This window comes from Bos indicus x Bos taurus, chromosome 2 (genome assembly GCF_003369695.1).
Source record: "Bos indicus x Bos taurus breed Angus x Brahman F1 hybrid chromosome 2, Bos_hybrid_MaternalHap_v2.0, whole genome shotgun sequence".
Taxonomy (NCBI): domain Eukaryota; kingdom Metazoa; phylum Chordata; class Mammalia; order Artiodactyla; family Bovidae; genus Bos; species Bos indicus x Bos taurus.
The window spans coordinates 13557894-13575173 of record NC_040077.1 but is presented as its reverse complement, the minus strand read 5'-3'; the positions used below and the strand labels follow the sequence as shown (position 1 = coordinate 13575173).

The 17280-nt window shown below is 41.0% G+C and overlaps 1 protein-coding gene across 3 annotated transcripts in view; it reads right to left on the bottom strand.

The window, feature by feature from the left end:
* FRZB (frizzled related protein) overlaps positions 1-11447 on the bottom strand; it is a 37681-nt gene extending 26234 nt beyond the window's left edge. The window contains exons 1-3 of one of the 3 annotated variants that reach the window (XM_027555993.1): positions 11253-11447; positions 9817-10582; positions 2258-2305 (exon numbers count right to left, since the gene is read on the bottom strand). In XM_027555993.1, the coding sequence (XP_027411794.1) occupies positions 2258-2305; positions 9817-10294 (526 nt within the window). In that variant the 5' untranslated portion in view covers positions 10295-10582; positions 11253-11447. The remainder of the gene's footprint in view (positions 1-2257; positions 2306-9816; positions 10583-11252) is intronic. The other 2 variants (XM_027556004.1, XM_027555985.1) reach the window with 2 other exon arrangements.
* Positions 11448-17280: the final 5833 nt, after the last annotated feature.

Genomic DNA, 17280 nt, shown 5'->3' with positions numbered 1-17280 from the left:
TGCATATGAGATAAAGACATTTTTATATGAAAGAAAACTGATAGAACTGGCTGCCAGCAGAACTGCTCTAAGTATAAAGGAAGTTCTTCAGACATAAGGAAAATGATACCAGAACGAAGCCTAGGACATCAGGAAAGAAGGTGGAACAATAGAAATTATAAACATCTGTATAAATACAGTAGGCCATTTTTCTCCTCTTGAGCTATTTAGACATATTTATGTTTGAAACAGACATTAATGGTTGTAAGAGAAAGCATAACATTGTCCTATGGAAAGATATATATCACACAGACACATACGTGGATGTGTTTGTGTGTGTGTATACACTCACACTCACAAGGGTGAGAGAGAAAGATGGAGAGATGCATTCCAATAACCCAAGAGAAAGCTAGGAAATAGGAAACAGGAATGAAAAAGAGAGGGAGCGAACATAAAACAAATAAAATAAAGGCACTAAACGCAAACATATTAGTAATTACAGCAGATGTAAATAATCTAAACATACTAATCAAAAGGCAAAGATTGACAGAATGGATAGAAAACCAACACCAACCTAAAAACCAATTATATTACGTCTAGAGGAAATTTATTTAAAACAGAATGATACAGATATGTTAGAAGAAAAAGAATAGAAAAAAATATACCTTGCAAACATTGACCAAAAGAAAAGTGGAGTGGCTATATTAACACAAAACAAAATAGACTTAGAAAAGAGAAAAATTACCAAAGATAAAGAGGAACAGTACATCATTGGGTCAATTCACCAATAAGACATACAAATATTAAATATATACACACAAAATAGTATCACATTTGACTTCATGGAACAAAACTGACAGACTGAAAAGAGAAATAGAAAAATTTACAATATTTGGAAACGTAAACACTTCTCTCACAGTGATCAATAGACGTAGTAGACAAAAAACTAACAAGAATCAAATAATCTACTTGACATTTAAAGAACATTCCATCCAACAATTGCAGAATACATACTTCCCAAGTACTCATGAAGCATTCATCAAGATAGAGCATATCCTGGGTCATATGATAAACCCTAACAAATTAAACAACTAAAATCATACAAATAATATTCTTTGACTATAATGGAATTTAGAATACAAATTAATAACATAAGAACAGAAAAAACTCCAAACAGCACCAGATTTAACAATGCAATCCTAAATAATGCATGAGTCACAGAGGTAGTCTAAATGGAAATTATAAAACATTTTGAACTGAAGAAAAACCAAAATAAAACCTTTCAAAATTTGTGAAATGCAGCTAGAGCCATTCTTAGATGCAGAGCAACTGGAACGCTTAAGTGTTGCTAGTGCAACAGTGAACAGTCATTTTGGAAACAGCTTGGCAGTTCTTTTATAAAGTTCAACATACCCTTACCATTTAACCCAATAATCCTATTCATAGATATTTACCCTAAAGAAATGAAAACTTACATTTACACAAAAACCTATACACAAATGTTTATAATAGCTCTATCTATGATTGCCAAAAGCTAGAAACAACCCAAATATCCTTTAAGACATAAATGGACAAGCAAATGGTAATATATCCAAGGAATAAAACGTTTAGCAGCAAAATGGAATGGACTACTGATACATGCAAAAACTTAGATAAATCTCAAAGATATTTTGCTGTGTGAAAGAGGCCAATGTCCAAAAGTTACATACTCTATCATTCCATGCACACTACAATCTCAAAAAAACAAAAGCATAGCAATGAAAAACAGATTAGTGATTGCCAGAGGTTAAGGGTGGGAGAAGCTTGTAATCATAAAGGAATAGGATGAGCTCAATTGAGTTTTTTGTTTGTTTTGAAGTTATGGAACTGTTCTGTATCCTGATTAGTGGTTACACAAATTTAAATATGTGTTAAAATTCAAAGAACTGTATACCGAAATAAAAGATCAAATTTTATCATTAATTTAAAAAATAAAATTAACACAAACAAAGGAACGTTTTTATAAGTTTACATTTAATATGTGGGGCACTATACAGTCCATGGAATTCTCCAGGCCAGAATACTGGAGTGAGTATCCTTTCCCTTCTCCAGCAGATCTTCCCAATCCAGGAATAGAACCAGGGTCTCTTGCATTGCAGATGTATTCTTTACCAACTGAGCTAATAGGGAAGCCCATGCAGGGCACAAACGTCCCCAAATGAGGTTTAAATATCTAGGTAACATCAAGACTAGTCTGCTGACCACAAGCGAAAACCAGATATCTTTCTGGTATACTCACCACTGCTTGCTCCTCTACAGTTTCCATTACTGGAATCCATAGGAAAATCTGAAAGGAGATGATAGAGTACAGTAAGAGTCATACCATTCATTATTATTTCAAGAATTCTCATACTAAAATCTAATTCAGTCACAAGCTGATTTGGATAACAACCCAGGTGTCTCAAAGAAATGGATTCCTATTCGCGTCGTGAGGTTGACACTATCTTTTGTAGGTCAAATAAGGACAAGATGCATTCTTTCATGTGATTGAAAGCTGATATACTCTTGAATCCTTGTCAACTGTGGATACATTTCTGGATTTAATAAACAAAGTTTTTGAGTTTCATGAAAATTTCCAACAATTAAGCATATACTAGGTACTCACCCAACACCTTTCGTGATGGCTACAATAACTAAATACACCTTTTCAATAATAGATGTATCACACTTTACTGGCATACATTTTAATTCTTAGTGCTTAAGGAAAATGTGCAGAAAGTGTTCCTGTGCTCCTGGTTAAGCGCACACTAAACGGGTGTTTAGCAGAAAGGAAGTCTACCATCAAGGGACTACTCAAGCCAGTGCAATTAATAGACATAATAATAATTGGAAATTTGCCATTGACTCTTTTTAAGATCCCCAAATCCCAGAAAATGGTAACATGATTAATGGTAATGAAAATGGTGATTATGTTAAGTTCTTCTTTGTTCTAGTTAAGAAAGCAGCCTCTAATGAATAATACTGACTGCCCCAACAAAGCATTATGCTGTACATAATTATATGTTCTTACTCACATATAAGTGAGTACAATTCAGTACACTTACACCAGCATTTTCCATTTGCATTAATACCTTGTGTTAAATGAGTTTAATGCCTCTGTTTATCCTAGTAGAAAATAATGTTCTTCCTCTGTCCTTTTTCTTCATAGGTCATATCATGAATAAATGAAACCAGAAGGTATAACACCAGTTTAAAACAATAACACTCAAAACTACAATTAATGGATTACTTTCCCAGGCTTAGTAATCATCAGCTGGTATTTTAAAATCTATATCCTAGGGAGTTCCCTGGTGACCTAGTGGTTAGGATTCTGGGCTTTCATTCCTGTGGTCAGGGTTCAACCCCTGGTGGGAGAACTGATATCCTGCAAGCTGTGCAGTGTGGCCAAAAACGAAAAAGAAAAACATAAGAAAAGGACATCCCTGGTGGTCCAGTGGTTGAGAGTCCGCCTGCCAATGCAGAGGACAAGGGTTCAATCTCTGGTCCAGAAAGATTCCACACGCTGTGGGGCAACTAAGCCTGTGCACCACAGCTACTGGAGCGGACATGCTCAAGAGTCCACGCGCTGCACCTACTGAGCTGGGGCGCCCAGAGCCCACGCTCCAAAATAAGAGAGACCACCGCAGTGAGAGGCCCACGCACGGCAACTAGAGCGCAGCCTCCCTGGACACAACTAAAGAAAGCCCACATGCAGCAGCAGAGGCCTAGTTCAGCCAAAAATTAACAATAAATAAAAAATAAGGAAAAAGCTATATCCTAGGAAAATGTGCACATGATTTATACAAAGATGATCTCTCTGTGAATTAAAAAAGTATACTGACCCACATGTAAAGTAATTGTTTAATGTCAACAGGTTCAAATAAAACTGAAAAAATTCTTCTCTCGGAAAATGAAAACCCCTTTAAAGCAACTGATCCTAGGAGTTTGGTTTTCTTCTTTCATTCTTATTCATAGGAAAATGTTTCTACATTTTTTTAAAGTGCTTAGACATCAGCTATTAGAATTAGAAGAGAGAAAGCCAAAGTTTTCTGATTCTAACTAATCCAAAAAAAGCCTGTTTTCAGAAAGTTAAACTTAGGAATTCTAACAAATTATCCTAAATTAAAATAGTAGGTATTACTAGCAGGTTTTAATGCCCCACGGATTTCAAGTAGGTGTCATAGAGGTTTTCAGAAGAAGAGTTCTAAGAAGGAGCTGGGGAAAAAAAGAGAGGGTTTTCCAAATAGAAAATAGCACGTGCCGGAGTCTGGGGCGAGAAACCAAAGCACTCGTGGAGTGGAGGGACCTACAAGTCTTCCAATGGGGCTAAGAGAGCAAAGTAGACAGAAAGGAAACTAGAGGGGTAAGAAGGCATGAAATCATGAAAGCTAGTGGCAGATACCAGAAAATTTTAAACAATAGATTTGTATTTCAGAATGATCACCCTATTAGAACATGGAGGGGCCATACTGGAGGTCAGCAAGCCCATTATCATTCTAGCTCCACAATCCATGGAAGAAATGGTGAGGTCCAAACAAAGAAAGTAGCATTAGAGAAGAAGGGGAGGGAATTGTATTCAGAGTTGACCTAACGCACCTGATACCGACTGAATGTGGGGCATAAAGAAAAGGTGGAAGCAAGGCTGCCTTCAGACCTGGAATATGGGTGGGTGTGCCCCTTAACAATATAGAAAATACTAGAAGAGAACAGACCTATGAAGGCAAGGAAATGAGGAGTTCACTCTGGGGACTGCAGAGACGGAGGAGCTCAGGGATAGACAGGAGCGTACAGAATGTGTGTTCTCTCCTGTCTCAGAAGTGCAGAGAAGTACTAATCTCTTATCCCTTGGAATTCATTGTCCAGAGTTGCCTTCCATTCTCTAAAGCCACATATAAATCAAAATACAATGAAAACAAAAGGGTTACTATAACTGAAATCTGATGGTCAAAGTGAAAGTCGCTCAGTTGTGTCCACCTCTTTGCAACCCCATGGACTATACAGTCCATGGAATTCTCCAAGCCAAGATACTGGAGTGGGTAGCCTTTCCCTTTTCTAGGGGATCTTCCAAACCCAGGGATTGAACCCAGGTCTCCTGCATTGCAGGTGGATTCTTTACCAGCTGAGCTACATGGGAAGCCCAAGAATACTGGAGTGGGTAGCCTATCCCTTCTCCAGCGGATCTTCCCAACCCATGAATTGAACCAGGGTCTCCTGCTTCACAGTAGGATTCTTTACCAACTAAGCTATCAGGGAAGCACTTCTGATGGTCAAAAGACACCGATTCTCTGTACAGTTAACATCACCTGTTTCTTCATAAGAGAGGAAGTATAACTTAGAACAGGTCCTGGTTTGAATCTTCTATTAATAGTTTTATGGACTTGAATCACTTAGCTTCTCTATATCCCTCAGCTTCCCTTTCTGCAGATAGGAGTAATAGTACCTACCATGTAGTTATTACGAGAATTAAAGAAATTAATATGCATCACATACTAAGCAGCACATGCCACATACTAAGTATTGTTAGTTCTTATTCTCTGGCCAGTAATGATTCCTGGTCTGAGAATGATGTCTTCCCAATCACACTGCTGTTGTCTTACCCTTTATCATTCACTTCATATAGCTATTTCTTTTGCTCTTCACAGTCTCTATGTTAATGCCACACGACTTGCTCAAGGTATAACTTTTTTTTTTTTTTTTTTTGCTGCACCATGCAACATATGGGATCTTTGTTCCCTGACCAGGGATCGAACCCACGCCCTCTGCAGTAGAAGCACATAGTCTTAACCACAGGACCACCAGGGGAAGTCCCTCAAAGTATACCATTAATGGCAAATCTGGGATTCCAACTAAGGGCCAAAACTCTAAAACTGGTTTTCTTTAAACTGAAGACATACGGCCAATTTTTAATCATTCAAAACTCTCTATCTATATGGTGGTAATTGGTCTCCTCTTTCCATACACCTAGTAGGAGAAAGGACAAATATAACTTAGTCAATTTTGCTATGTGTAGCAAGCAACTATTTAGAATTTTGTGGAAACAAGATAGAAAAGAATTATTAATATACAATTTGGAGACTACCTAAGATCCCATTACCACTGATAACTGTGTTAGCTATAAACATAATTTAATATCATTGTATTCTAAGGTACTCCTTCCTAGCCCCATCCAGAGTGCCTTTCAAAACTTCACACAATGAAGTCTTACCCTAAAATTTCCATTTCCCCTTTTCCATTCCATTTTCCTCCTCATATCACACTAAATAATTCTCCCTTCTTGCTATTTGGCCCCTCAAATATTTGTAGACCAGGGCTAAAGAAAAGGCTGCCTGTTCCCCAGAAAGTGGAGAAATGATTAAACAGCAGTGCATGCATGTGAAAGCTGGCGCAGCTCTGCCAGGCGAGAGAGGGCTGGGAGAAATGTGCTGCTCAAGAGCTGGGGGACAAAAAGCAGCAGTGACTGAGGAGCGATTATAAAGCCCTTGGCATGGCAACCCAGGGGGCAGTATAATTGCGGTGAAATATCATACCATACATTTTCTTAAACACTCAATGTCTTCATTTCTGAGATAAACTGTTTGTAATTAACAGACATCCGTCAAGCTCATTCTTTATTCCTATTGCTCCCAAAGGGATTTGTTCTTGAGCCCAAGGTCCAGGTCAATTCGTGTAAAATGAAATACTAAGTTTATATTCAGAAGAAATAAGACTGGCCTACCCAGGGTGTTCTCAGTATGAAGCTTGTTTCCCAGAGTTGAACTGACAAAAGCTCTAAGCTCTATCTGCATTTACCAACAGACTAGGTTTGTCCAAATAAACAAAAAAATAAATTTTAATACCAATGATAATAATGGTAAAATAGCAATAGCAACAGCAGCAATTTGTTGAGGACTAACTATGCATGAGATACTACAGATGCTGTTTAACTCCATCTTCACCATCTCCATGGGATGTAGGCAGTATGTCCCCATGTCACAGATTAGAAAACTCTGCATTGGAGAGGCTATACAACTGCCCTATAGTAATAGCTGATATGAGGCAGAGTCAAGATTCAACATCTGGTCTTTCCCACTCCACGCCCATACCCTTTATTCATCATACAATATTAAATATTTGACTATTAACTGGGTGAATGACTAAACTGAACTGAAATCACAGATAAAGCAGGTGTACATGCAGTCACAGGTCTACAATAAATACAAAATGTAGAAAAAATAAATTTAATGTGAATTTATTAGTAATCATCAAGAGGATAGGATATTTTCTGTATAAAAACCTGCTTGCCCTTAGTACTTCAAAACAAAAAGTAGACTGAAGCCATATCCCATTCAATAAAATTCTGCTTTGTAAAATGTCCTTAAACTTGTTGGTGGAGTCATAATACCCTACAAGGGAACAGATTTGTGTAAATGGTAGGATTTGAAAATCCTCTTGACATTGAAGGTATGTAAAAGGTGGTTCTATTTTATTCAGGGAGACCTCATTTTTATATTCTGCTAGATTCTAGGCATAAGACATAGGAACTCTGTTTATACTTAGAGGAAGGAAAAAAAAAATCCTGCTTCATGAACTATCATATCCCACTGAAGCAAGGCGCATATTGCATCGTAAATTAAACTGGCCACATGTGGTAGTTCTTAAGTAATTCCAGGTGCCTGATAGTTTGACCCAGCATAGGGAATGTAATTTTCAGCAAGCTGCAGCCTTGGAAGCCAGGGGACCCTTCAGGCTAGAATCCACCACTCCGTTCCCTGCCCCCTCCCCTTCAGCTCCCTCCTGCCACCACAGTCTCTGATTCACATTGGGGGATAGGGGAAGGAGAAGGGAGAACATCACCAACAAACGGTTCCAACTGCCACCTACCCCTACTTCTTTTTCTAGCAAGGGCAACTGTCAGCAAAGCACATTACAGCCTTTTAAAGCAGCTTAGTAATCAGGTCCCATGGACTGACAAATTGTTTCCAGGCATGTCTTATTTGAGTGCTTCAATGAGGCAATTGTTCTACATTTGGTCCACGATGATAGGTAATTCAGGGACACTTGAGGAAACTGCTCCCTATCCATACTGACCATGGCTTTTGAGAGCCCCTAACTTTGCCAAACCTCTCTCAGTTGAGTTCCATCTCTAGGAGAGGTTTCAGAGCAGGAGGAGGAATGCATTTCAGTGTGAACCGTGGCCACCGCATTCCTAGCCCTTGGCCTGAGAGGAGTGTTTGCATTTAACTGATCTAAGTGCCTGACAGACCAGGGCAGCTCTTTCCCAGCATCTGTACAGCCTATAACATTAATGAGTATAAAAGCTCAAGTGCTCTTTTAGCCCAAAGATAAATAAGAAACACATTTCTTTGTGATTTGTTTAATCAGTTGTTGATTATTAAAATCAAGACAACAATAGGTATAGTCAAAGGTGATAAATTGAGGTGACCATCAAAAAAATCTGGAAATCTTTCTTTTCAGTTTGGTTTTGCAGCTATTTGTACTAGTACTTTTCCCCTCCCTAGTCCTCTATGTTAAGTGGGTCACTGTGCACAGAAAGCATTTCTTCCAAATCAATTCCTTGACCAAGAACTGTTCACCTAGGAATGGACTAAGGACATGAGCTTAGGCTGAACAAGTTGAGAGGCAAAAGAAGAAAAAGTTGATGCCCAAGAAATGAACAGAGAAGGAGGTACCTAAGGGCAGAGTTGATCTGGGGAGGGTGTGAAAGAGGACCAGTCATAAAAGATGGGGTTTATTTAAAGTATGTGAAGGGTGAAGTTTTCGAGTTTCGGGTAATTGGTAGGAATGACATTGAGTTAGAATTAAATGGACCATAATGAACTAGGTTTAGTTGGACTCTTAAGAGTTATGACTGTCCTAATTAGATCAAACACTAGTGAGAAAACAACTCGTGATTGATTCCATTTAACACAGAACTGTAATAAGGTTTTACAGTAGGGGAAGATTGAAAGGAATCTGTGGTTGATGCACACACAGAAAGGTACTGAAGACAAATTATTTGCAGAGCATAAGAGTGGGATAAGGGGTGAGATTAAAAATAACATTACATGAGTGTATGATGATAACATGCCTTAAATATAACTCCTTTCATCCATATGTCATTTACAAAATGACTTGAAGGCATGTGGGAATGTGAAAAGAGCCCAGCAATTTCACTTCACCAGCTTTGTGGCTGGAGCAAGTCTCAGAAGCTAATTAGCAGTGCATAGCAATGTTTCACAGCTATTTCAGTCTGGAATGGAAGAACAATTTATCTCATTGAAAGGAGGGGAAAATTTAAGGTGAAGGTAATTGCTCAAATTGGATGTTGAGCAAACACATACCACTAACATCTGTGGGTTGGGGTAAGGTTACTGAAATTATCTTGGCATTTTTAATGATAAGAAGAAAACGGTGCTTCAGTTTTCTGTTTTCACCATACAGTCTTTCCAAGTAGCTAAACACGAGGGATAGAGAAAACTGATGGCTGAGAACGCACAAACGTTCAGTGATTATAAACAAATAGCACCCTATATGTGGTTACTAGGACATGTAAAGAGCGGAAGTGAAGGGGCAGTGTTGAGCAGAAGTGTGATGGGAGTGGAATGAACTTGAGTGTTTTAGAAAGACAGATCGCCTGTACGAATAGACTTCATCGGTTTAGAAGGGAGGTGAGAAGAGAGAAAAAAAGGCACCGTGTTCGATAGAGGCGTAATTAAGACAGAGATTAAGCGAAGTGATCCGAATCCACAGAACCAGAGTAAATGGGAGTAACAAGGACTCCAAGAAGTGAGCGGTTGGAAGGCAGGGGAGTCGGGGCAGGCTGGGCAGTGTCGGACTCACCGGCTCCGTCGGCAGTGACGATGGCCTCCGGAGAGATGCACACGCCGCGGTCATAAACTGGCAGCTCCTCGCAGGCCAGGCTTTCCGGCCACGAGTGGCGGTACTTGATGAGGATGGGCTCACAGCCCTGCCGGGCCCGCTCGCACACAGACTTGCAGGGCTTGATGGGCTCGTGCTGGAAGTCAATGGTGCAGATGGGCGCGTACATAGCACAGAGGAAGAAGAGCAGATCCGGGCTGCAGTGGGTGCCCAGCAGACCTTCGAACTGCTCGATGGCCAGGATGGCGTTGGCCTGGGTGCTGTGGTGCAGGTGGTTGGGCATCTTAGTCATGTTCCAGGGCAGGGACTTGCACAGGGGAATGCGAACGGGCTCACAGGCGGCCGCCCGCGCTCCGGGCACGCGGAGCAGGCAGAGCGCAGCCAGGGCGAGTAGCCCGGCCGGCAGCAGCAGCATCCCGCCTCGGCTCCCGCAGACCATGATCTCGGCAGGATGGGGCAGGGTGCAGCAGTGCGGAGAACGCCGAGAGGCCCGCTCCGCCGTTTCCTCCTCCCCGCCCTGGAAGTGGACACAATGATATGGGAGCTTCTCCTCCCCCGGCAATCTCACAGCTTCCTTGGATCAAATTCCCTCAATGGGGTCCCAAAAGCTGCGCCGAGCGCCAGCCGCCGCCGCCCCTGCCTCTCCGGCTGCTCTTTGCCGACGTCTAAGACTTCTGGGGCCGCGGCATCTATTTCATTCCTCGCTCCCTCTGGCAGAAGCGTCCGACTTCGCAGATGAGACGAAAACAAGAGGAACCGAGGGAGAAAAAAAAAAGTAGAATTCAGCTGAGGTAGTTGGAGCTCTGGGGTGTCACGTCCCCTGGATTACAAAAAGGTGCTAAAAGAAGCATGAAGGTCTCCCAAGTGAGGAGGAGGACGGGGCGGGGGGGGGGGGGGGTGCAGGAGGGGGTAACGAGAGGGCAAAGACTCCTAAGGGAGGACTAGGGTGCAGTAAGAGTTTGCAAGTCTGGTAGGCTGAGCAAAAAGACCCAGCTGCGGGTCTTTGGTGTGAGCTGCGGCTGCTGCAGCGACCGCCGCTGGCAGGAGGGGACCCGTCCGAGGAGCCGCGACGGGAGGTCTGCGCCTGGGATCCGCTGCTCTAGGTTTTCCAGCCTCCAGGAGCGAGAGGCAGCCCCGCCCCCGTGTGGTCCCAGACCTCCAAGCGCCCGCTCCCCTTCCCGGGAAGGGGTCTGTGGTTTTGAGGCGAAGGAAGGAGAAGCCTGCAAAAGCAGAGAGGATGCGATAACCCGAGACAGAGCGGACTGGAGACGACCCACACCAGGGAGCACCGCACCCCGCTATCCCCGGCTCCAAAGGAGAGCCCCCAGCCTCTCACTTAAGAGCCCACCCCAAATCTCCACGAAGGAGTGCCCCCAGTTCCCTACTTGGGAACCCACCCTAGCCCCACGCTCCCTGGAGGTATTCCCTTTAAGCAACCTCTAGCCTCGCCTCTGTGATTACCGGCTCTGCAGAAAGACCTGAGGGGGAAGACTTAAGCAACGTCTCTTGAAAAATGTCCAAGTCGCAGAAAACAGGGACCCCTGCAGCGATGATGGAGCCTTATCAATCCAGAACTCCTGACTGCAGAGGTCTGCATTTTCAATAACTAGGTGGTGGCGGGGTGTGGGGGACCGGGGTAGGGGGGGTGTGGGCGGAAATCGCCTTTCATAAAAAGAGAAGAAACGCTGTACATAATTACAAATAGGCCACGAGAAGCAAGTAACAGGTCTTTTTTTCTTTTTTTTCTTTTGCACTGCAGAATTAAAACTTTTGAGTTTTGCATTTTAAGCTTCAAAGTGAAAACTGCTTTAAAGTACTTGGGCTTCCCCCACCCACCCACCCCTGATTTTACTAAAATAAAATGGCACTTATTAACTCTTCTACCAATAAATTCACCTCACACTTGAGACAAACGTGTAGGAAAATTAGACCACACTGGTAATGATAATGATGATAAGGATAACAATAATATCCTTTCCATCCAAATGAGCTCAATCCAGAAAAGAAAATGGAAAACAGATCCCCTCCTGGTCTGCTCCTTCCACTAATGAGCTTCCTCTTTCCCTCCCTCTCCCCGCTTCCTCCCTTTTCAGGGCATATTGTAAATAGAAGGACCTGCAGAGGCCCTCCTACCCTGCCCTTTCAATGGGAAATCACTGAGCAAAAAGATTGCAGAATGTCAGAAAACACAGCCTTCATTGAGAAGAGAAGGAAACAAACCCTAAAACAAAACAGGAAGTCACCTTTGCTCTGCATCACTGAAACATTTGGAGGCTTTAATCCGGCCATTTCTCACAGTCAGTAATAAGCAGACAAAAGATGCTTCCACTTTAGAGAACCCAGTGAGATGGTTTCCATTCCCCAGCTTTGACATGACAGCACTTATAAAATGTCAGTGCTAACTTGAATTTATGGAATTTTATCTCTAAAATGACCATAAACAGCCATTTGGGACTGCAGTAAATTATTTCAGAAGGAAGTTTCTTCCATTTAGGAGAAGAAAAAAAAAAAAAAAAACAGATGTTAGATAGGGAGACATTTAAGTGAGTATACAAACTTTGCCTGGTCTACAATTATTTTGTATCATTTAACAAAAGTAAGCCAAAAACTATATAAATAAATTAGATGAAAAAAGATTTAGCAAGTAACGTTTAGGGGAAGAAACAAAAACAGTCAATATTAGAGCATTTGTGGGCTCTGTAAAGAAAATGTAGGTGGGATTTTCAATAGTTTAGAAGGGAGGAGTAGATATAATAGATTGATAAATATATTTTTCTATTCATCTTATATCTTAACAGCATGAGAAAAAGAATGAGCCAGTTGTTTAATGGTTCTACAATTATCTGAAATAAAGTGTGTTTTCCTTCTCTTGCACAAAAGTAAAATATCTCCTTTGTCTAACATGTACCCTCACAACATTTTTCTAATCCAAATTTGTCTTTGTCAAAATCTAAAATAAATTTCACTGCTTCCTAGAAGCCTTTTAAAAAAATTTTTTTAAAGTATAGTTGATTTACAATGTTGCGTTACTTTCTGCTATAGAGCAAAGAGATTCATATATATGTATATCTTCTTTCCTATTCTTTTTCATTATGGTTTGTTACAGGATATTGAATGTGGTTCCCTGTGCTATTCAGTAGGACCTTGTTGTTTACACATTCTGTATACAATTGTTTACATCTGCTAATCCCAATCCATTCCTCCCCCAGCTCCATCCCCTTGACAACTACAAGTCTGTTCTCTATGGTTTTGAGTCTGTTTCATAAGTAAGTTCATTTGTGTCATATTTTAGTTTCTACGTATGTGATATCATGTAGTATTTGTCTTTTTCTTTCTGATTTACTTAGTAAGGTAATCTCTAAGTCCATCCATGTTGCTGCAAATGGCAATATTTCGGGCAATGTTGCATTCTTTTTTATGGTTAAGTAGTATTCCATTATATATGTGTGTATATATATATATATATATATATATATTATATTATGTGTATTATATATAAAAATCCCAAAGAAAAGATGCTAACATCTTTTCATATGCCTACATTCTGAAGGAGATCAGCCCTGGGATTTCTTTGGAGGGACTGATGCTGAAGCTGAAGCTCCAGTACTTTGGCCACCTCATGCGAAGAGTTGACTCATTGGAAAAGACTCTGATGCTGGGAGGGATTGGGGGAAGGAGGAGAAGGGGATGACAGAGGATAAGGTGGCTGGATGGCATCACTGACTCAATGGACATGAGTCTGAGTGAACTCCGGGAGTTGGTAATGGACAGGGAGGCCTGGCGTGCTTCGATTCATGGGGTCGCAAAGAGTCAGACACGACTGAGCAACTGAATTGAACTGACTGAACTGGCCTTCAAAAGCTTTTTTGAGTACCCTGCCTGGTTCTGTTCATTTTTCTAGTTAGTTCTCCTTGAACATCATTCTTTATTTATTTATTTATTTATTTTTTTTGCAAATTATTCTTTAGCACTTGCCAATTTATTGCTTCAAAAAATTTTATTCATTATTCCATCTGGGTGTGCTCTGTCTTCCTAAATAGTAGGTATTTCTTTTTTAAGAAGAGATTTCATCTTCTATTTCTTTAGAAATAGTCATTTAAGAAATGTTGGTTGATGGAACTTAGAATGCAATATTTTAAATATTATCTTCTCTTATAGAGAAGTACAGTACAAACTGAGTAAATTACAATAGCCAAGTTTGAAAAGTAGGCAGTGGGAACATGAAAGAAACAAGTGAGACATGGCATAATTTCCGCTAGTGGATGAGCTGACCCACCAAAGCTGAGTGCCTTCAAATTGGCCCACACTAGAGCCAACTCATTGGAAAAAGACCCTGATGCTGGAAAAGACTGAGGGTAGGAGGAGAAGGGGGTGACAGAGGATGAGGTGGTTGGATGGCATCATTGATGTGAGTTTGAGCAAACTCTAGGAGATAGTGAAGGACAGGGAAGCCTGGCATGCTGCAGTTCATGGGATCACAAAGAGTCGGACACGACTGAGTGACTGAACAACAACAAGAGAAAATTAAAGGAAGGCTGAAACCTGGTGCCCTGGAGGAAACAGGTCTTAGGTAATTTGTTTCTCTCAGATTCTATTTTACACTGTTTTATTTAACCAGCGTTTAACTGAGAGAACACTGATCTTTGTGTAAAACTGCTCCTGGGCTTGTACATGAAAGACAGCTTGAGGTATTTCTCCCTATCTGGTGAAGAAATTTCAAGGTAGATAATCTGTAGGCCACACAGAAGAAGCTGGAGAATTGTAACTTTTAAATGATATTTTGATGGGCATAGCTATAGGGATCTTTAACAACTCACATTTTAAAACTAAGGATAAAAGTCACTTTTATGCAGTGGATTTTATATTTGAGGAAGTCATTAAGATGGTAAATTCAACTTGTTGATACCAATACCTTGCTGAAAAAGATCTTATGAAAACCAGATTCTAGGACTTCGAAGGACTCCCCAAGGCTCATCCAGGGGTCTCTTCCAGGGATGAGGGCACTTCAGAGTAACCTCGTGGCACCTGGCTCTTGCAGCCTCCTCGAACCTAGTTCAGCCTGTGGATCAATTCAGGGCTCAATGACTGCTTAGAAACTATATTCAGGCACAGTTACAGCCAATCATTCTTAAAATGCCTCCGGCACCACGGTAATGCCATTCCATTTAACTTCCTGACAAGGGTTCCTGTGGAGACATCAGAAAAAGATCTTGTTAGAAGTTATCACTGTGAAATAGTCATTTTTCAAAAATTTAAGTTTGACCAATTAAAACAATTTTTGCAATATCTTGTTTTGTCAGTCATTTAAATGTTAACATTATTTTCATCTGTTAAATACACGTTAAACTTATCCCAGGAGCAGTCTGCAAGGCTGTCCACAGCTGTCCTGTTAAGGAAAAGTGTGGGGCTGACGTGTGGAGTAACTAACAACTAGGGCAGCTCAGACACTGAGCAGTCAGAATGACTGCAACCATTCTCATTCTGTGTGAGCTGAGCAAGGGGACTAGTCTTTATTAAGTACTTACTATGAGTGAGGCATGTAAACCACACCATGCTTTGCTGGAGGTGTAGGTTCCATAGATGAAGAAACTGAGGCTCAGAGGAATGAAGGAATTTCCCAAAGCTTCCACAGCTGGCTAAGGGCCTGTTGGAAGCGGGACTTGATTCCATGCTCTTCACAAGTTCAACAATCCAGCTTCTTCCTGGGCAGAAAGGAGCTGGGAAATGGGAAAGATAGACAGGACTCTCTGTGAGCCTGGGTCTCTGTTTGAACCCAGCCATATTGGTTGTCCACCCCTGGCTTTGCTGCCCAGGAATAGAATGCAAAGCCTTGAGCTCCAAACAGGGAGAACTTCCTGCTTTATGGCCTCTACCTGAGCTATTCTGCAGACCTTGTAATTCCTTTTTGGGAAGATCTGACCTTTCCAGTCTCCAAGCAACCCAATAAGACACCCCACCTGTTAGCTATATCAACATCAGGGCAGAGACTCTCAAACTGTAATGTGCAACAGAATCCCCTACAGGGCTTCTGAACACACAGACTGCTGAGCCCCATTCAGAGTTTCTCACCTGGTAGTTCTGGGGTAAGGCTTGAGAATTTGCATTTCTAACGAGTTCCCAAGTGATGCCGATACTGCTGTCCAGGAACAGTGAATATCACCGTTTTTAATTAGGTATTAGCTCTGATTTACCTTTAGCAAACTTTACATGCTAAAGAGATTTCATGATTTTTATCTCCTGGTTGTCTTCTGTCACAAAGACTTTGAAACAAAATTTCTATAAAGCAGCCTAACAGCTAATGACACTCTGAAGAGAGGTAGAGGGTAGAGAGGACTCGGTGCCTCAGTTAGTTATTCAAAGGTTGTCCTCAGAGCCCCAGTGAGGCCTGACAATGAAATCAGCTGGCTTTCTGACCCTAATATACTTTTCTAAAGGAAAATAGCACCATTCCATTCCGATTGCAACAAAAGAACCATAGATCCAGCTTCAAAGAAGTTCCAGAAGGAACCATAGTATCTCAGTAAATGAATGAAGCTCAGCAACATCACCCACCCACCTGCTCCTCCTCCTTAACCTCCCAGCCCTTCCTATCTCACTTGAAGGGAAAACTCAGAGATAAAATCATTTATGTAAAGTCATGAACTCAGTTACTGGTGGTTAAATGTGCCTGGTTCAATATTCTTTCTCTTTACACCATCCTCTTCTCTGTTGAAAGCGTGTATGTGTTTCATTCATTTAAAAACACCAAGTGCCTATATAAAGTATATCAGTTTACACAATCCCTTAAAATCTTACAAACCTTGCAAACAGCTTAAAAGGATTTGGGAATCCAGAAGAGACGGTATGGGACACCTCCAAGGAAACCTCCTTGCCCTCCCTGTGCCTACTGTCAGTTGAAATCCAAATGATCCTGGATTTCTTTCTAATCTCCCTTCGACAATATCTAACTGCAGATGATTTCTAGAATACCTTTTCTATCATTTTACTCTAGAATAGACACACATGTTTTGCTACATCTTTCATCTTATTCTATCTGTAGACGTCTTGAATTACTCTTCAGCTCCCTCTTTATGGTGATGGAGAAGTCAAGTAGCACACACGTCATTGCAACCTTATTTATAAAACAACTGAGCAACTGACTGTATCCATCAAGGCCACATTAGAAAATGGCATTAAAATGATCCCCACAAGATTAGAAATCGTGCAAAAAAAAAAAAAAATCAATAAGAAGCAATAACCCAGGAATTCCTTCACAGTCCAGTGGTTAGGACTCCACTTTCACTGCTGAGGGCAAAGGTTCAAATCCTGGTCAGATAATCCTGCGAGTCCTCTGTCATCTATGATTTGTTCAATGTGAGCTGTACATATCATATTTAAGCTGGAAGATGACTCAGTTTCTTCCATAGGTATATAAATAATGAGAAC